The sequence below is a fragment of the Lycorma delicatula genome, chromosome 7 (genome assembly GCF_047948215.1).
Source record: "Lycorma delicatula isolate Av1 chromosome 7, ASM4794821v1, whole genome shotgun sequence".
Lineage (NCBI taxonomy): Eukaryota > Metazoa > Arthropoda > Insecta > Hemiptera > Fulgoridae > Lycorma > Lycorma delicatula.
The window spans coordinates 52,427,083-52,449,437 of record NC_134461.1 but is presented as its reverse complement, the minus strand read 5'-3'; the positions used below and the strand labels follow the sequence as shown (position 1 = coordinate 52,449,437).

Here is a 22,355-nt window from a genome sequence, read left to right as displayed (position 1 = left end):
TTTATTCAACTTGTCTTAAACCATTTTTTAAAAATTAAGTTATCTACAAGATTTGTTTAAAAGTTATATTTGTTATTATCCACTTAACAAAGTTATTGTATGTCAAACTAAAAAACAGGTATTTTTATGCCAATTTATTGGTTTTCACCCCAGATTTCTCAAAAACTACTGCAGATACAGTTCTGGGACCTATTTTATTTTATTTTTCAGGTTAAAAACCATTTGAAATCACTAATTCTGCCCTTAATTAGCATCCCAAAAATTTCAGTACATGCTTATTTCACCAGGGTAGATGAAATCTAAGTAAAATCTTTCTCTAGCCATAACTTGCAAACGAAGCATTTTAGAATATATAATTATATGAACTTTTTCCATTATTTTCACGAGTGAAGTAAATTATGAAAGTCCTGGGAGAACTTTATATTAAATTCTGTGTATTTAAAAAGTAGGTATGAATAATTTTACAGAAATTTAAGGATAGTAATGTTTTAAAAAAGATTACTGATATTAAAGTTCAGTAATTTGATTATTTGTACCTGATATTTTAGCAAATAAATATATTTTCAGATAAAAAAGGGACACACAAATAATCAGTAATAAAAAAATATATAACTGGTGTAGTATGATTTGGAAAGTGGCTGTGAAAATTGAAATAATGTTTGTCAAAAGATTACTCAAGATTGTAAAAAGAAAACAACATGACTTTATGTGATAGAAATCCTCTTTTTTCTGATAAAATGATTCAATATTTTTCTCTAGGACTATAGAGAGCAATAGCAGTAATATTTGTATACTATTATCTATACATTTTAGCTATAGACTAAAAACAGTAGTATTTATAGATTGTCATTTATAAATAGTAGCTATAGATTATCATTAATCTGAATCCCCTTAGTATCAACTCCTTGGCAATCCAAACTTAAATTAAAGCTATTTCATTAAAATTGTGAAGAATGTTGCTGTAGATTTAGGCATTCTTACTCGTACCCTACATATTCACATATTAAAAGTAATTATATTAATTGACTGTATCAATATATTCACATTATGGGCTTGATATAGAGCCGAAATGTTTAGGAAAACAAACTCTCATTAAATAGAATTGTTTGTTTTACATTTTTAGGATATTAATAACTAATTATTACTTTTAAAAGTTTGAATATTAGTATATTAGATTGTATAATTTTTTAAATTTCAGACAAAAAAAATAAAGTAACTTGAACAAAAAAAAGATGAAGTGGTGTATAAGTAATGATACATTACCTAATATTTTTTTTGCAATTTCTAAATTACTTTTCAGATTGAGTATTTAAAACTTCTGCTTAAATTTTAAAAACTCATTCTTGAGATTTATAATTTCTTTAAATTTTTCCTATTTGAAAATAAAATGATGTATTAATGGAGTAAAATTTATTTAAATAGCCTGTTGTGGATATATCTGAATGGATAAGTGTAGCAGGTGGAAAAACAGCTTTTCCGATCTCATTGAAAGGATCTCTTCACACTCCTCTATCTGATCTCACTAGACTTCATCTTCTTCTTGAAGCTGATTATTGTGCCTTCCAAACACAGATCTATCATTTTCATGTAAGTAATTTCTTAATTCTATATTACCTTTTTTTTTGGTTTTATTTCTTTTGTACTGGTGCCTATGAACTTTTCTAAATTAATAATCTTTTTTGTTTGCAATGATTTTTATATTAAATTATTTTAATTTAATGAACAGTTTTTTGTTGGTTTGATTCAAAACACTATTCTCCATTGTTTTATTTTAATCTTTAGTTCTTTCAATATTTACTACTTCCTAAACTAACTTTTTTTAGCTTTGCTTTATTTTTATATCATTTAGTCTTTGCAAAACTATATCGGAATTTTTTTACCACTTTTAAGTATTCTTGTTGCCATAATAGGTGATGCTCAATATAGCTGTTCATTTCACAAACCTGCCACACAATTCTTCTCCAGTTTATCTTAAAACACCTTGTTTTTATACTCAATCTAACCATTTAATTTTTTAAATTCTGTGAAACCAAATTTCAAAAGCCTTTAATATTTATGTTTTCTTTCTTTTCTAGTTACATTAATGTCCATATTCCATTGTCATATAGAGTTGATCTTGAAATAAATGTTTAAAATTTTTTTCTAAGACATCTATTTTATTTCTTCTTCTTTTATTATTCTAATTGCAGTCAATTCTGTAAAAATGGAAAGTTACGCATTTTAATAATTCAATTCATGATGTTAATAAATATATTGGTATATAAAAAATACACAGAACACTCAACAAGAGTGTTTTTAAAGATGATTATTTGTGTTCTTCTATTAGACCAATTCTTGACAGTTCTTATATAAAATATGTATTTGCAAAAATTTCAAAATATTTTTTCTTAAAAATATTCATATATTAAAAAAAATTAATGTTGACAATATTGATTCTCTCTGTGTTTTTTTTTTACTGTACCCAATTGTTATTTTATTCATTTTGATCCCATTTAATAAATTTGAAAATCTTTCTATACCTTTTGGTTGAAAAATATGCATAATATTTTATCTATTATCATTTATCTAATATTTTTATTTTATTCAACTCTTGCTTTACACTCTGCTCATTTTTTCAGTTTAATTAGGATTTTAACTTATATGCATCACTGCTCTATTTTTCCGTACATTTATCATGATCAAATAATCATTTTTATTTTATCTGTAAATTTTTATCTTGACCTCTGTGGTAGAGTGAGTAGCGCATATCAGGATTTTATTTGGAAAATACTATTTTCAAAATCCTAGTCAGGGTTTGAGATTTTTATGTGTTCATCATTTCTATTATGTATTCTGTCATACACGGTTCAAGCTTTTGTCATGGAATTAATCGTAAAAAAAAAAAAGTATATTTATTTTTAGAATACAAAATGCATATAGCTAACTGTTATTTTTTCATTATTTCTTTTATTGAATAATTGTCACTGCAACTTAATTAAATTTACATTTGTAATGAGAGTCAAATGAAAATCTTAAAAAGATTTAAAATTTGAAATACATTTCTGTAAGTCTGCATCAGTAATATTCTTGTTTTGAAGATGGGCCAAAAAGGTTCAGTACCATATCAGAACAAAACATGATGGAGTTGCAGTAGAGTAAACCCCAGTGACAGTTCCTTTTAGGAAATGATCACCTGTAACTAAACGTAATCTGCATCTAAAATGATCACCTTAGTGCTTCAAAAGTTTCTCACCGGTATCAACTTGAATTTTTTTACTTTGCAGTCAGATGATGGACACCTCTCTTACAGACACTTTATTGAATTGCAGAACCTCATGGTTATCACAATCTGCTGATCCATAACATAACCAGGCAGGTGGCTATTTCATTCTCTGTTACAAATAAATTTTCCTTCGCAATGGTATTTCATATCATTACTCGCTGACATCAAGGAAGTTTTTTACAGAACATAAGTTGTCTGGGAACTTTCACTAATAAATGTACTGTAGTGACATGTGCATCATCTTATCTTCATCATCAATAAATTTTGAGGAATTTTGGTTTCACTCCTTTTATACTCTAATTAATGACAGGACACTGTTCCTTTTTGGTAGTGAAGTTGCCATCTGTCAAACACTTTAAAATTTTGAGTCAGTCACTTGTGTCAAATTACAAGGCAGTGTGGTATTGTGTACCAAATTTTTATCATACTTGAAGTACTGAAATGGCTTTTCCTTGAAATATATATATGCACTGATGATAGTTTTAGGTTCTTATGTACGTTCCTCATGTTTTATTTTTAGCAGCTGTCCATGTTTATTAAAAGTGAATGAAGTTTGTTTATTTTATTAATTATGTTAACTTTTTATCAGTTTCTGTTTTATAATTTCTTTTATTCTTCATTTTCCAATTTGAATGTTTTTCTAAAACGTTTCTATGTTAAAATCTCCATATAATGTAAACAAATTTTTTTAATTTTTTTATTTATTTTAATTATTGATGTTCACTTTCATGATTTTTACTTGGTTATTGTAATTAATTGTGATACTAAACCATTATTTTCAGTTACTGTTTTTATTGTTGTGTTTGCTTCTTAGCAGTTGTGCAGTTTTAATGATATGATTTGCTGCTTTTGTTCATATAATTTTTAACAAATTGATTTTGATAATAATTACTTGACTATACCATGAGGCAAGTGAAGAAGGGTAATGTTTTTTCTGACATGCTTATTTTTTAATTTGCAAATTCAGTATACCTGTACCAATTTTCACTAAATAAATACCAATCATCATATATTGTGTTATTACTATATTTAAAAAAAAAAGTATTACTCAGTAGTAAAATAATTATTATTTGGTGTATTTTTTTTTTTTTTGGAAAGATTGTCAGTAAAATAATATTCGCAAATTTTTCTAGTGTTAATAGATTAGTAAGAACAATTTGCTACTCCTGAGATGCAGTTCGTAGTCTTACCAAGGATCACATTTTTTATTGTATTAAAATATATTTGTATGAAAATATGATATGGTTGTATTTTGTATTGCACTATAAAATTATGTTATAGTATGTTTCCTGGTATGGAAATATCAGGGTGTAAGGGATGTATTTTGCTATCTCACCAAGGACCCTCAGTACTTTTACTCAATATACAAAGGCCAGTTGAAATGTAATGTACACTGGTACGTAGGGAGAACAAAATGTTGCACAAAGCAACAGGTGCTGCCATCTTGTAGTTCCATTTCCCTTATATAGTAATTACAAAACTCAGTGATCCACGCTCTCTTGCTTTGTCAATTGCCATTTTTATGGAGGTAAAAATGGCACGTTCTGCACAACGTCAATGCTTCTAAAACAACTTGCAGTGATTGAATTTTTAACAGTGGAAAAAGGGAACACTAGTGTCATTCATTGTCTAAAATCAGTGGTGATGAAACTGTTGATCAAAGTACTGTGAGTAGTGGGCAATAAATCTGTGCATCAGAAGCTGGTAAAGTGAATATTGTAGATGAATGTCGCAATGGTCGACCAGTTTCTATGACTGATGACAAGCACCAAAAGGAAGTGAATGAATTGATTCAAAATGATTGTCATATCACTCAACAGTGCATCATCACCTACATAGAGATACTATAAGAACAATTAGGATACATTGTTGCACAACTGGGCAACCATAAAATCTGTTCGTAATGAGGGCCGTGCAAACTTGCAGAAAAGATCAAACAACAAAAAAAGAAATATTTTGAACAGTTTTTGAAATACTATCATGACATTGGATATGACTTCCTTTTTTATATTTTGATGGGACATACAACTCAGGTATGTCACAACGACACAGAAAAAAAAATAGCAGATCATGAAATATCAGCACTGTGATTGCTACAATAAAACAAATTCAGTAAAACAGATCACAATAAAAACATAACCTTCTGTAAAAATATTCTCTTGGGATTCCAAACACATGTATGTGACTAACTAGCTGAAAGAAAGGACAACTTGTAAATTCTGTGTGATGTCATAGTAACTGTTTGAAATTCTGTTAGAGATGTTAAAATTCCTTAGAAGATATGTATGTTGTGTTTGGCAATCCACAGTCAATAATTCTACACATGGTAATGTTTATCCTGATATATTGAGTGCAACCATCGACACTCTTGCAAATTTGAACCATTCTGGATCCTTAATACTCACCAGGTTTGGTGCCCTCCAATTTTCATCTTTTTCCTCACTTAAAGAATGACGACATTAAAGGCATTCATTTCACCATGAATGTTGAACTGAAGGGCACAGTGAGGTTGTAGATCAAGGAAAGATTGTCATTCTTAATTGATGAAATAAAATCTGGTTCACCATTGGGAGAAATGTGCAACTGTAAATGGTGACTGCTCAGAAAAAGTATTTTTGTCAAGTAAAATGAACTTTAATGCCGTATTTGTTTCATTTGTATATATTTTCATTTGCAAGTTATGAAGTGAAGATGATTTACTTTGAGGTATCAAAAAGCTAAAAACATTTGTATATCCAATATATATATTGTGTGGAGTATATATTTTAAAAAAAATATTTATGTGCCTTAACTGGCCGCAAAGTTGATATAAAGAAGTTTTTGTCAACTTAATTCATAAATTTTTTATCATTAAACAAATTAAAAAAATAAGTTTCTTATCCATTGTTTGTTGGTTCATATTATAATAAAAAGTAGCTTAACTGAAATAATGGGGCTTTTCTGTAATTGTACTGGTGTGTGTTTGTGTGATGTTTATAATATTGTAATAACATGCTGTTATATCATTTCAGTGAATTAATTTTTTTTTAACACAGAGTCATTTTATTCTTTTGTAATATAATAGGTTGAGGATTTTGGAGTTCCAAAAGCATGGCATGCTGATGACCTGTTTTCATTATTAATTGAAACCGATGAGGACCATCTGACTCGGCTTGCCACAAGCTTTATGCTTAACTCTCTCTCTGTGGGTTATGGTTTAGAACTGATTCGAATACAATGTTAGTATAATACTCTCTATATTTGTTATATTTAAATTTTGATTTACTGCAGTCTTCATTAGAATGTTCTTACTATTGTATATAAATTGTTTTCCATTCAACTATTTGTTCCAATTTTGTTGCATTATACTATTTTTTCCTGGTCATTCGTAAACTGATGTATGCAGAACATCTCTGACACAAGAGACAGTAGTCAAGAATTATGATATTCACTATTCAGGCATTCTGTATTTGGTGAACAGAGTGAAGATTTCCCTTGAAGGGATGATCAGCATTTCATTAGGCTTGGCATGCTGAAGTGCAAAAGTATGTTCAGCTAAGTAAATGTGGTGGAAAATCATTTCCATCCTCACTTTCTTACTAAACCTGATACAGGATGCTGATTTTTCTTGGATGTGCTATTTCTAGGAGTGGCTTGTGTGGTATCAGATTACCTATAGTTATTATTACATTTATGGATTTAATAAACAAAAATTGGCGATTAAGAAATTAAAAAAATACTATTACCTGAGCAGTGCAATGTATGTATGAATCACTAATCAATTAAATTTCTGTGAAAGACTTTTTTTTATAGTAATGTGAATTTGATCATTGAAGATTAAGTTTTAATGAAACTTATTTGATTAAAGCTATTAACTTTTCCTATTTCTAAAATACTACATTCATGGTTTGTGTATTGTTACTTTTATTCTTATGACTTAAAAAAAAAATAATATTTCTTCATATGAAACATAGAATCTAGCAGCTTAAGGTTCATAGGCAAATTGTAGTGATATAATATACAATAATATTATAATTCCATAACATTCATTGATCAGCATAACAAATTAAAACACTGTAAATTTAAAAAAAAAAATTACAGCTAACTCCTGATTATTCGCAATAATAAGTAGGAGGAGGATCGCAGATGATCCAAAAATAATATTTAATTAAGTAATATGTATTAAAATGACCTTAATACTGTATTGCAGAACAATAATTACATGCACTATTATAATGGTAAATAATAAAATAAAATACAGGAACACAATTCATTATTACATACCAGGTAAAAGTAATATCTAGAAGTTTATTCAAAATACATATTAACATAAAAAATGTTCACTATCACTAATACTATACGTAAATAGATTGTTCATGCAGAGTAGTATATATAGTATGTAATGCATTAACAACTTATTAAAACTACAGTAGCTAACAATAAAAAAATTATATAAAATATTATAAATCTACTTAGCTACAAATATTTGTATAAATTTACATCCTAGCGCTTTCGGAAAATTATTTCCATCTTCAGCGACGTATCGTAACTAATTATACATATTAAATAATAATAATACTTCACATATTAAATGAGTTCATCAATTATTAAAATCAAGTCATACATAATGCATTTTGTTAGTGTGGTAGTCACAATTGTTATGTTTATTATAAGGAAATCAGTTTGGCCAACATAAGAATTAATAATTATCACTTAAAACTTGCTAAATAAAATTTTCAAACTTGGTTTGCTCATTTATCAGTTTTTTTTTGTTTTTTAAGTATGTGTGCAATTTTTCTAAAATTTGTTTTATATATATTATTGGAGTAATCAAGAACATTAATAAAATTGTTAGGGTCATAATTATGATTTAGATCCAGGATGTGTTTGGCAAAGTTAGATTTTTCCATGTATCTTTTATTTTTTAAATTTATGTATTCTTTAAATCTGATTGAGAAGGATTGATTAGTCATACTGACATATTTCAAATTGCTGCTTGCACATCACAAACTATATACACCCTGTTTGTCTAGATTAAATCTATTGTTTTTGAAGGATGTCTATTATCTACGTAGTTTATTATTTTGTTATTAGTTACGTTTTTATCTAACTCATTTAATATGTGAAATATTATTATTATATGTATAATTAGTTACAATACGTCCCTGAAGATAGAAATAATTTTCCGAAAGCGCTAGGATGCAAATTTATACAAATATTTGTTGGTAAGCAGATTTATAATTTATATTTATAATTTTTTATATTTTATATATATATATATATATATATACCAACGAAGTTGGTATAATAATTAATCTAAATTAAAAAATTCATAGACATTAAAAAAAATAATTAATAAATTGAGCATTTTACTCTTTCAAATTTTTTTTTTAAATAAGGTGCAATTGATTGTTGTTTTAGTGACTGAAAACATGTTCTTTTAATTTGTAGTTTGTGTTGAATAATAATATCTCATGATGAATTGTCCTATTATAACCACACTGTACTGTAGTACAGTGTGGATATAAATGAATTGTCATATTCAAAATACACATTCAAGTAGGAAATGAATGAAGGATTAAAACCTATAGAATGATGAAAAAGCTTTAAATTTTTAGGTTCTGTATAAATTTGTAAAACTTGATTTTATTCTGAGAGGCATCACGGTTAAGCTGCAACACAGTTGAACCGCTTGCAGATAATCAGTTGTTGCCTGTAAGACTTACTTTCAAATTACGTAGAAATTGTATTTATTGAAGATATACATGGAGCTGTTTGCCAGTTTCTTCATCATTGCAGTGATCAGTATCTTGACATCACTAGAAAACCTTGATGTAGAATCATTCCTTAGTATATAATGTATTATATAATACATTATATATATAATAATATATAATGTATTTGACATGTGTTGTTTTATTGTTTAATATGTTCTGTTTTGTAAAATTCATTGTTTGCATGTTCTAGTTAACATCTTAGTTTGTGTATCCTATTTATTTGAGGAGATTTACAACATTCTGTTGTTATAATGCTGGTATGTGTTTTTTTTTTGTTTTTTTTGTATCTGTGGGGGAAATTGCATCAAGTCTGCTCAATGTATTTATTGCAGCCACTGTATTTTAATTTTATACTCCTAAGTTACTATTTATTAGTATGAATTTTATTATATTATTGATAGTGTGTTGTTCTTCAGTGTTTCTATATGTTTACTAATGATAAAATAATATTGATTTTTTTTTATTAATTTAATATTAAATTTAATTTTGGTAACAAATAGTAAAATAATATTTTAATTTTGCTAAAAATATCCTTTTTTTAAAAATATTTATTATATTGAAGAATGAAATTTTATTACTGTTTTTAATCTCAGTTTTAAATTCTACAAAAGAACCTTTTTAATATAAGGCCAAACTTTCCCATTTTTTCATTTTTTTTTTTTTTTACTTTTTTCAGCGGTTGATGTTACTGGGCATCCATGCTTGCTGTTAAATTCAGATTGGGAGCCAATGTCAGAAGTTGCAGCTAAAAAATTAGGTATTTTCTTATTTAAAGTAATTATATTAAATAGTAATAAATAATTAAAGATTAGTTATACTTTTTTACTGATAGATTTTAAAAAAGATTGAAAATTGTATTTCAATTGATATTGACTGAAAAGACATTAAATTTTGTACTTTTTAATTGAAGGTTGCAATATTATTGAAATAAAATTATTAAAAAAATAATATTAAAATATAAATTAATAAATAAATATTATTTATTAATATTTAAAGTGTATAAAATATTTTTTATTGCAGTATTAAGAAGTTTTCATTTGCCACAAGAAAAAGAGTTTATACACATTGTGTCATATTCACATTAATTGTTGAAGTCATTTATCATTATTCTACTTTTTTAATATTTGTTCATTGCACTTTAACCTTGAGGTGGCAGTAGTAATAGATTATAAAGTTAATATGTAATTTAATTAAAAACTAGTTAATCAAGGCCACTTTTTTATATCTTGATTGTGTTACTTTTAGTTAGTTTTACATGCTTTTACTTTTAGTTTTACATGCCAGTACATTGAAATTTTAACTACAATTGAATGATTAGTGAAGGAAATATTTAGTTTTATCCATTTTTATTCTGTAACTGATGGTTTCTTTTATATGTTTGAAATTTAAAAATGTTATGAAAAATAATTTTACATTAATTTTAACCTATAAACTCATTTTTGGTTAGTATTTTAATAAGACATAAGTAAGTATTATATGATATTTCAATTATAAATGTAAATAAATTTAATTATTATTTAAGTTTTGACTATATTTCAGGATTTTTATTTAATTACTTATTTATTGGTTATGTTTACATAATTTGCTTTATGTTAATTTACTTTTAATTTATTTGAAGGTTAAAGCTAGTCAGTCATTAATAGATCTATTTTTTAACATCTTCAATGAAAGGAGAAATTCAATTTGATCCATTTTTTTTTATATTCAGTTTTCACCAAATTTTTTTTTTTAAATTTCATAATGTAATTTCCTCTGATGATTCAATTAAATTTTTGAAATAGGCAATTTGAAAATATTTATTATTTTTCTTGTATTATTTCTTAGTTCTAGATTTTTGTAGCATACTGATATGCAATCTGGCTTTCTAATATTCATAGCATTTTTATGAAAAAAATTTAAGAAAACTATTAGGTGAACTTAAAGAGTAACTTTAATATACAAGGTGTGATCATAAAATACGGTGAAAATAATTTTTTATTAAAAAAAGTAATAAGGTTACATCTGGCTTTCTAATATTCATAGCATTTTTATGAAAAAAATTTAAGAAAACTATTAGGTGAACTTAAAGAGTAACTTTAATATACGAGGTGTGATCATAAAATACGGTGAAAATAATTTTTTATTAAAAAAAGTAATAAGGTTACATAGAATTTGATTTAATCTCCTTCAAAGTACTGTCCTTGGCTAGCAATTCCATGACTGGAGGCATTTCTGGAAGGAGTCTTTTGGAAGGGGTTTCAGCTGCTTGGTCGTGGCCCTCTCAATGTCAGCAATGGTGTCAAAACGTTTTCCTTTAAGCACAGTTTTAATTTTTGGGAAGAGCCAAAACTCGCATTGTGCTAAATCCAGTGAGTATGGCGGATGTGGACAGACAGGAACACTTTTTTCGGCCAAAAACTCACAAATGAGAAGCGAGGTGCGACACGGCGCATTGTCATGGTGAAGAAGGAAGCCATTGGTCCATTTTTCTGGTCGCTTTCTTTGTACGTCGTTTCGCAAAATGCTTTGAACGGATCCATACAAGATGTTAAGGTGTTCCGATAGCTCTCGAATAGTCATTTGCCTGTTTGAACGAACCATTGTTTCCACTTTTTGCACATTTTCAACTGTTTTTGAGGTTACTGGATGTCCCGCATGCTGCTCGTCTTCAACAGACTCATTTCCGTTTTTAAATCGGTCATACCACTTGTACACAGTCTTCAAAGTTACCACATTATCGCCGTACACCAATTCTAACATTTCGTGAGCTACTTTGGCACTCTTTTGTAACTTAAAACAAAACAAAAATGTTAATGCATTGTTCAAAATCCATGTTGCGCGACAGACACGATAAACACAACCTCACTCTAGCAGCTCTGGGAGCTGACTGGCAAGTTCGAACGTGTTACAACTTGTCTCTGTTTGTCTCAGTTGATCACGCTATTGGACAAATTACAGCATATGGATGTAGCGTTGGCAGTTGCCGCTATAAAAATTCATTCACCGTATTTTTTGATCACACCTCGTATATTCACATTTCCATTTTTCAAACTACCTTAGCTCACATTTGCTAGCTTGATATATCTTTATATTATTTCTTTGTATTTTTTTCTTATATTTAAAAAGATGCAGATTTCTGCCTTTTTGTGTTTTTGCTAGCTGTACCTTAATATAACCATTTTTTTCATAAATCTACTTACATTTTAAATTAAAAAGATTAGATGTTATTAAAAAGTTAAAGATTATTTAAGTTTAAATTATGATTAAAAGATTAGTAGTCATGTAAGAATGAAACAGCAAATCTGACTGGCCTAGAAAATCTCCTCAAAATATGAAGGAGAATCTACGGTCCCAGAAAAACAAAAGGAGGGCACAAATTAAAATCAAATAAGAAAATTTATAAAATCCAAGAAAATTTGGAAACCACAATTAGAAAAAATATTAAAATTCCTCTGACAGTGTATGAATGAATCCAATAAGACTATAGAAATTAAAAAAAAAATGTGGAAAATAAAAAGCCTAACAGGACACATAAGTAAATGAAAGAGGAACTTCAAAAAGAGGAGTACTGTTTGGGTGAATGAAGTTTAGAGAGATATTTTGTAATACAAAGGTTGTTATGGATGAAGGAAGAAAGAACAATAGAAGAAAAGCTGGTGAACTTTGAGGAAATGAAGGAAACATAAAAAAAGAAAAGGAAAAAATTGATATTATGCAATTCCTAGTAGGCTACTTCAAAACAAAAAAATAAAATGTAATCAATATAGAATAACAAAAAAAGGTCCTTGGAGTATTATTCACTTGGCACGACTTATAGCTCATCTTCCAGTTTCAGTGTAATAATAAAATTAAAAAACAAAAATGTTTTTATAAAAAGAGTAAACGACTGAATGGTGAAACAATAGATGCATTCATTCACTGTTTGAATTCTTAGTTACATACTGTGGTCAATACCAAAATGTGTTAACTCAAAATTGTAAGATATAGTTGAATAAGTGTTATAAATAATGTAACAGAAAAAAATTACTAAAAAACAACTTGAAGATTCATCTGGAACGACCAATTTGTATTTAAACATTTATGTAGCATATTTCAGTATAGATAACAGAAGATCAGAATATAGATAAGGTCATATTGATCCCATCACTATTATTTTCATTATTATCAGATTAAAACACCTCAAGTAACTGTGGGTGAAATTTGACAGTTCAATTGGTTTCAACTACTCTTTTAGGATAACCAGTTTTGAAAAGTGTTGTAAATTAAAACTATATTGAACAAAGTTCATTAGATGTATGTACTGTTCATAATATGTACATTTCCTTTAAAGTACAGCTGTTACATTAATTTATTCGGTTATTTTATGCATTAATAATTTTGTTTGTTTCATTAAAAATCAGAAAAGTTTTAAAGAATAAAAGCGGTGTCCATAATCTGTTAACTTACACAATGTAGGAAAGTTCATTTTCATTGATTATTGTTCACAAGTGTTATATTCATAACACTGTTCACTGATCAGTATTATAGCAATCAAAACTTTCATTTCCTAGCAATGTTTTTCCAGAATTCTTCTACATTCCAAGGGGTTTTCACATTTTTCACTGAAAAATTGCAGAAATGTCTTTAAATGTCTATCATTGGGGAAAATTATCATACATCTTCAAGTGAAATGTAGAATCTTTATTTTTATACTGCGATAACAACTTTGTACACTTTATAATATATTAAATATATTTTGTAAAGTATGCTCAAATGGATATCAGAATAATTTCCCAGAGATTCTGTCATTAGATGTCATGGAAGTCTATCTGTATATATAAGTGAAACTTACTGTGATCTCCTTTAAAGAACATTTTCAGTTGACTTAACAATGATGTGTATTTCAAAATTATTATTAGTGTTTTAAAGTTGTAATATTTATTAAGTTTTACTTAAATTGATAAATTATATTTGAATGAAAGAGCAAATTGACAATTTCACCTATAAATGTTCAATGTGAGTACCATTTGCCACATGGTACACATCCAGCCAATAAGACAGTTCATCCCATACTTTAATCAGCATGTTTGGAGTAATTGATGGGACAGCTGCTTCAGTCCTGTGTCTCAAGTCAGGTAGGTCAGCTGGGAATTGTAGCACATAAAATTGATCCTTCTTCAACCCCCCAAAGAAAAAAAATTACATGGACAGATCAGGTGAATATGGAGGGCACAGCATACAACCACTCGTCCCTGGCAACCAGTCCAACAGTCGGGGAGAATTTCATTCAACCAATCATGTACAGGGTTATGCCAGTGAGGATGTGCACCATCTTGTTGCCAAATAAAGTTCTATGGTTTGTATTACAGTTGAGGAAAGAGTCATATTTGTAGCATATCAAGATAATTCATTCCAGACACACTTGCTTCTGCAGAAAAAACTTGCCGACAGAATACAGTACAAAAAACAATCAGTTTTGTTTACAAGTACACAGTGGTTTCAAATTGTTTATACCATTTATGAATGTTATTGTCACTCGAGGGATCAAAATAGAACTTCAAACGGAAAGCATGTTTAATGGTAATTACAGAGTTACACTTTGCAAACTGCAAAACACAGAACTCTTTCTGATGGTGGGGAGGGGTGCCACTTTGCTACTAGTGTTTTCAAGCAGAAGGTAGAGGAAAGAGTTTATTAGTTTTAGTACAGCTAAAACTGTTGAGTTGGTCTTTCATTTCATATATAATTAATCAGTGTATGTGAAAGTTGAGAAATATTACTTAGGTTTACAACCCTGACATTCATTTTTAAATACACAGTATTTCTAAATGATCTATATATTATGAAAATCTTGAGGCACTTCATTTTACAGATGATGTCATCTGGTCTTTGAAACCTAAAGCAAATGCAGCTTTCCCTATATGAATGAAGGATTAAAATGATTATGATATCATTTAGAAAAAATAAATTTCTAGTTTTTTTTATGTTGGATGAAAGTCTAAAAATATGTCATTGTTTTGTATTAACGGTAGATACAAAACCGATGATTTAACATATTTAGGAGTTTTCTTATAATATTTCAGCTTTCATGGAAGAATCTTGTGGATAACATAAATGAAAAAATTGTTCTTAAAAGACTCAGCAGAGTAAAATAGGGTTGGTCTAAAGATATTCACATTTGACATGTCATACTGGAGAAAAATATTGCTAACTTTTCATAGTAAAATTAATGTATTAGAAAAAATCCGAAGGTGGGCATTAAGATACCAGGTGTGTAAATACGAAACCAGAATTTTTAGATAATTTTATAGAAAATACACGTTTATTGTATGAAAATGATAAAAAATATTTTATTTAGAATATTGTCCATCGGCTAGCTTTACGTTTTTCCCATCTCTTGTTGACAATTTATGAATGTCATGCCAAAAGAACTGTGCTCTTTTGAGGCAAACCAGTCATTGAGCCATTTTTGTACATTTTCATAAGACTTGAAGTGCTGCCCAGCAAGTGCGTGTTCCATCGATTCAAATAAATAGTAGTCAGCAGAGCCAGGTCTGGTGAGTAAGCCACATGTGAAAGTATTTCCTAACTGAATGCTTCAATCATTTCTTTGACCGATTTTTCTGTATGCGATGATGCATTATCATGAAGCAAAATCACTTTGTGTTGCCTTTTTTGATATTCTGGTAGTTTTTCACACATTGCTTGATTCAAATTAATCATTTGTTGTCGGTAGCGTTCATTATTAACGGTTTCGCCAGGTTTTAACAGCTCATAATAGATCCCACCAAACACAGAGCATATTCTTTCCATAGTGATTTGGCCTTGAAATCGATGTCAATGCAGAATGACACTTTTAACTTTTATTTGTTATACAAAGAATAATAACTTTATAATCATTATCTTATTTGAAGGTAAGTAAACTAAAAACAGAGAGTAGTGAACACTTCTTAAATGTTTAAGTAATTGAAAAAAAACTTAATATTATAAAGGTATTTTAATTTATTTATGAAATTACTTTGCTGCTAGGGTCCATTTTAACAAAATATTTATCAATCGTAAATGCATAAGTATACACTCTGAACTCCCTGCTGGATACAAAAAATTGTTGAAGCTCTCATGAATTGCAAAAAATATTTTTTTACATGCTCATATTCAGACTACTTCAAAATTTTATCTGTTTGAAAGCAAGCACATTGGTAAAAAGAATTTATAAATCTTTTGTACTTCTACCTGTTTAATTAAAACTTTTGTGTCATTTGGCATATGACTGATAGTTTATAGAAAAGTCAAATCTAATTTTTCAATATTGTTGGTTAATGGCCTTTATTATAATCAACCTTAAGTTTTTTTATTTAGATTAATTCAAGCCTTTATGTGGTATAGGTGATATGGTCAGTATATTTTTGCTGTTTAATCAACTGTTATTAAATAGTTTTCAAATATTTCACATAGATCAGTATTCTGTTAGTCATCATTTATTTTACTCAGTTTGCTGTGTAACGCTAGCATGTGATTATCTCACTTAAAATTACATTGCTTGAATATATGGTGTTGTGTTTGGTTAGTTTAGAAGTGGTACTGATATAATAAGCGAGTACCAATATTGTTCATGGTACTCATGAACATATTTTGTTTTAATACAATATGTAGTTAATACATATTGCTGTGGTTCATCCTTTTATAATGAGCCACAGCAATATGTTTGTATGATCCATAAATTTACGAGGAAATTGTTAGAAATAAAATTTTTCTGCCACTTTTTCTAGTTAGTGACTGGTATCAGTTACTGAATTGCAATAAGTAGTTTATACTAAGTTTATTTTTTTAGATTTAAAAAAAAAATAAGTCATTTTTCCTCTAAGGCTGTTGTTTCACATTATTTTGTTAGGAAATCACATAATTATCTTTCAAAAAATATGGCTTTTGTCGTTTTTTTTCTGCTATATTTATGAAGGTGTCACATGTGGTATTAATATGCTAGGTTTTATTATGCTGGGCAGTTTTGGTTTTACTTTTACACTGTGTTATGCTTGCATACACTCTGTTCAGTGCTGCATCAGTTGACTGAACGTTAATGGAAATAACATTTTCAAATTTATCATAAAAAATTAAACATACCAAAATAATCATTAAAGTTTATATTTGGCTCTTTCGATAAAAAAAATGATACTTACTTAATTCCATTAAATTCATTAAAATTCATAGCGATAATTATATACATATTAACTAATAGTTTCCTTTTAAATCCTTTAATTATTTAGTTTTAGATTACTTACCTGCATTTAGATCTTTTAATCTTATTAAATTTTTGTGATCTTTTCCATTAGGAATGCCAAGAAGAGGCATGACAGAAGCACAGTGGCATAATCATGTTATTGTGCTGCGCAGTTTTAGTCAAGCAGCTGCTGAAGCTGTTAAAAAGAAAGATCCTATTCCAGTATCTGGACAGAGGTATGATTTACATTATATTTCAGATTCTGGAATTTTTACATGTATGCATGCTTATGTGGTAAATCTGTTAACATCTGAAGTTCTATAATGCATCAAACTAGTTATATACAAGGGACGTTAAGTAATTAACGAGACAAATTGATATAGAGAAAAAACAATTATTCAATGACAATGAAACTTACAATAATTTTCAACATAGTCTCCAGCAACATTTAGACACTTGTCCCACCACTCTGTAAGCTTTCTGATTCCCGCAGTATAGAAGTCTTTACCGTGCTGTTCGAACCGATCATGAACCAATTTTTGGCTGCTTTGTTGCCGTCAAACTTCTTGCCACGTAAAAAATCTATAAATGGGCCAAACAAATGAAAATCAGACAGGGCGAGGTCTGGGTAGTAAGGAGGATGTGGCTACATCTTCCAATCCAACTTCTCATGTTCTCTGAGCAGTGTGGGGGCATGCATTGTCATGCAAGAGAATCACACCTTTTGGGAGAGCACCCTGTTGTTTTCGCCTTATCATGAGTCCCACTTTCTGTTGGAGCATGTTAGAATAACACTCACTGTTCATGTTACATTGTTCTTCTAACTAGTCACCAAAAATTTGGCCTTGCGAGTCCGAGAAGACCGTCAACATCACTTTACCAGCTAAATGTGAGTTTTGAATTTTTTTGTGGGCGAATCCGGATGTTTCCATTCAAGACTTTGCCATTTGGATTCGGGTTCGAAATGGTGTATCCACTTTTCATCACAGGTTATTATATGATCTAGAAAGTCCAACTGTTCTTTTAGCCCAGAACAAATGCGAATCTGCATGTCTGTGGGCTTGAGTCATATGTCTTGGAACCCATTTCGAACATGTTGTGCGATAATTCAGCATGTCATGAATGATTGATTGTACGGTTCCAACAATAATATTACACAAACTAGCAATCTGCTAAATTTTGACTCACCTGTCTTGACAAATAAGATCATTTATTTAATTTTACCACATAGTAGTTGAAACTTCAACTGCTTTTCCAGAGCGATGGAGATCAGTCACACTTTTTCTGCCCAAATTAAACTGTTCCACCCACTTATACATGTTACTGTGGTTTAAACACTTTTAACCATACTGTTTCAACAGTGTTAAGTAAATTTCCGCCGGTTTCACACCTTCTGATGGCAAAAATCTTATCATTGAATGTTCCTCTTCCATCATACAATGTTTCGAGCAGAGCTTGCATTCTGAAATCAACAAAAGAGGTTATGTTTAAGTTAATTATGATCAAACAGCTAATTAAGTATGTTCCTGAGGTTGCCAGTTTGACCGTAAAAAAGTTTCATTTTTTCTGTTTTTTTCTCTACATCAATTTGTCTTGTTAATTATTATATGTCTCTTCTAGTTATATAATATTCTCTTCTAAGTCTTTTGTGTTGCAGTGGGGTTTTTGATGATCTACTCATTTCTATTTTCATTTATTTTATTTAGATAATATAAGACTGTGTTGATACAGCTATGATTGCATTTATTTTTCAAAGCCATTGCTTATATATAAAAGTTGTGATCAATGTGCAGTTTTTATTTCTAATAGCATACCATTATCCATCTATGCTTAGTTGGCCTGTTCAGGTAAAACATACTTGTACTAATGTTTTTCCCCATCTTAAAAATATTCCTCAACTGCAACTTCTATTATAGACAAGTGCTCAGTAAATTTTTTGTGTTTTTCAATGGTTGTAAAATGTGGTCCTTCCATGGGGTTTTTATAATGCTCTTTAAGATGGAAAATTTTTAATGAAAACAGTAGTTTAAAACTTTATTATGGTTAATATAATCCTGCTCGATGTAATGTTAGTTAAATAGATCTAAATTATTTTTATCTTACCCAATTTTTTAGCAGATGAATTTACTGTGTAATTCTAATGGATACTTATTCTCAAAGAGCTTGATTGTTTTTAGGATGTAATTAATCTGCAACTTTAGTATGCTTAGCTACATTACATCAATATTACTTTCTAGGTGTACAATATAATGAGTTGTTCTAGAGAACCCAAATAATTATTTTTCAAAAAAACTAAGAAAACCTTCATGTGATCATTCTTTCCATAACCCTATACCTATGACATGTAACAAACAGCTTTCCTACTCACTGTATTAAAGACTTCACATTCAATTTATGCTGATACATTATCATTTTTGATGGATTTTTCATAATGTTTTTAATGTACTTGGCCAGTGATAATCTTAATAAGAACAAAAAGATAAGGAAGAAGTAAAAGTGATTTATTATTGTATGTAATACATTATAATTTTAATTCTTTCATGTCAGTGTAAAGGGATCTCATCAAAAAGCAAACAACAAACAAAAAATATGTTGAAATTCAGACAAAAGCCAGATATAGGGAATTAAAAAAGTTGATTGACAATCACTCGATAATGATTTACACATCACCATCTATAATAATATCTATACTGCTTGGTAGTTTAAATCTTCTATATAATGCTTTATAATAACATACACAATTAAAGGAATGTGAAAGCTTTTTGTGACAGTTTTACGAGACATATTGTTTTAGAGACATATTTTAGCTTTACCAGATGCCATGATGAAATATGCATCTGAACACCTGTTATAGTCAAAACCCAAATAACATCAGCCAGTATATATATAGTTACTGCTGCATACATGCAAAGCTTCATAGTGGTGAGTGCAATGCTAGCTGTTCACATGTCAGCAGGAGTATAGTATACCTACATGCCTACACAAGCATCATTCTCCACCAAGCCAGCTGACTGTGCAACTCTTCCACCACAGCGGCACTGTGCCCCCACCACTCACAGGCACCTATAAAAGACCAATACCAGCACAGCATATGCTAATTCGTCGCCAATCACCACCTGGAGAAGAAGAAGATGGAAGAAGAAGTTCCTGGCAACCCAATGCGTGTGACCTCCTGGTAGGTGCTAACATTCCCGCCGAAGCCACAGGCCTTGGCTGGCCTGTTGAGGGAGCCTCTGAGTGTGGACGCTACCTTCCCACACCAGCTTGCTGAGCTTTAAGCACCCTGGCTGATGGGCCCATCAGCAGGAGCTGGCGCAGCATGGAATCACATGGGGAGAACCGTCTTAGCCATGCTGACAGAAGATGACTGATGCTGACTCAACTGCCACTTGAGAGGAAGCTTGGTCCGATTCCAATGAACAAGCCACAACTTCCAGCCAGAGACCAGCTTCCAGACTTAACAGCTCTTCCCAGGATTACCTCGCAAAACACAAATGGCCCTTTTCAAAGCCTTCACTCTAAAATCATCAAACAGCCCTTTTCAGGGCTACCGTAAGGTTTTAAGATGCTCTGTTCTGTTGAAGCCATTCAGCGACAATATATATATATATATATATATTTTTATTTATTATTAGCAATTCATCTTTTCCTTGTAAATGATTTTTTTTGTAAATAAATGCAGATGATTATATTAAATTTTTGTTGTATACACAGAATTCTTGTACTAGTTTCTATATTCTTTAGTAGGAAAAAGTATTTTATTCAATCCCATTAGAAAAAGTAAATTTGCATTAATTTATACCACTAAAACCTCCAAATCAGATTAATTTTTTAATCAAATTTTTGTATGGGATTGTGAGAAAAATGTAACTCAAGAAAAACGAAAGTATCACAGACCTTTAATCAAAAATTCTCTCCTATGAACAAAAATTGAGGAAGGGGATAACAGTTTAATGTTCTTATCATTGAGAACTCTGATCAAAATGACTTTATTAAATTAAAGATTTAAAAAGATTAGTGTGGTGCTTTATCATTGTTGAACAATGAAGTTTCTGCATCACTACTGATAAAATAATTTTCACAATTAATTCCTGTAATTTACATTTTTGGTTTAATTTTATTCTTTTCAAATTGAATTTCTTTAGTGATGAACCCATGTCATTTATCGCAACTTCTAATGTGTTTATAATTTCTACTAAGATAACATTATTATCAGCAAATCTTAACATTTTTATTTTTTGTCTTGGGATTGTTACCCTGTTTACATTTTGTTAAAACGTTTATTTGTAATGAAATAATTTTTAACCAATTTTCAACAATGCTGGTTTGGTTTTCATAATTATCTATGAACAAACTGATCCTTTTATTACAGTTTCAATTTTTCTTTCAGTTTCCCCTTTGTTTCTTAAATAATTATAATTTTTGTTTTTTATGGCTAACACTTTTTAAAAAATAGTTGACCATCTCTACACTTTCTTTTAGAACAGAGTTCATTAACTTTGGATGCCTTGATGCTCAGCTGTACTAAACTTGTTCTTTTTTAAAGATTGTCACAAATTTTCTCTTCTCTTCTGTTGGTTTTAAGACCACTTTTTATTTTATACTCTTATCAACCCATCTAATTTTGACATTCTTCTCTGTCACATTAATAAGCCATTAATATTTTTTTGATTCACGTATTATCTGTATTCTTTTTTTTTGCTTTATGATTTCGCCATATAAGCTTGAAGCTAGTGCGTGGGATATGGAAATGAAATTTTTTAGTGTGTAAAAATTGTCATTTTTGATTGGGATTCAAACCTGGAACCTCTAGATTAAAGGCTGAAATGCTACAACTCTGCCACAGAGATTGGCAATTTCGTCCCATAAATCAGCACATAAAAATATCTTTAAGAATATCATTCTAATTTCTAAGTATGAGTATGTCTGATAACAATAAATTTTATTTTCTGCCTAAAGCTTGCCTTGATTTTCCCATTCTGCTTTACTTCAGTCTACTTCATTTTTATCTATTCATTTGCTATCCATTCTTTGTAATTTTACTAACCAAATAATATTTTATGTTTGGTATATTTTGGTACATAATATTTAACTCATTGACTTCTTTCTGTCATGTTTCATACGTTTATTTTACCTTTTTTCCTTTCAAATTGAATTTTTT

General features: G+C 29.2%; 1 protein-coding gene across 1 annotated transcript in view; it reads left to right on the top strand.

Annotated features, from left to right (window-relative positions):
* Hcs (holocarboxylase synthetase-like protein) overlaps positions 1-22,355 on the top strand; it is a 74,579-nt gene that overhangs the window by 14,641 nt on the left and 37,583 nt on the right. Inside the window, exons 4-7 of the mRNA XM_075371441.1 lie at positions 1,423-1,587; positions 6,327-6,480; positions 9,695-9,775; positions 17,307-17,430. Of these exons, the coding sequence (XP_075227556.1) occupies positions 1,423-1,587; positions 6,327-6,480; positions 9,695-9,775; positions 17,307-17,430 (524 nt within the window). The remainder of the gene's footprint in view (positions 1-1,422; positions 1,588-6,326; positions 6,481-9,694; positions 9,776-17,306; positions 17,431-22,355) is intronic.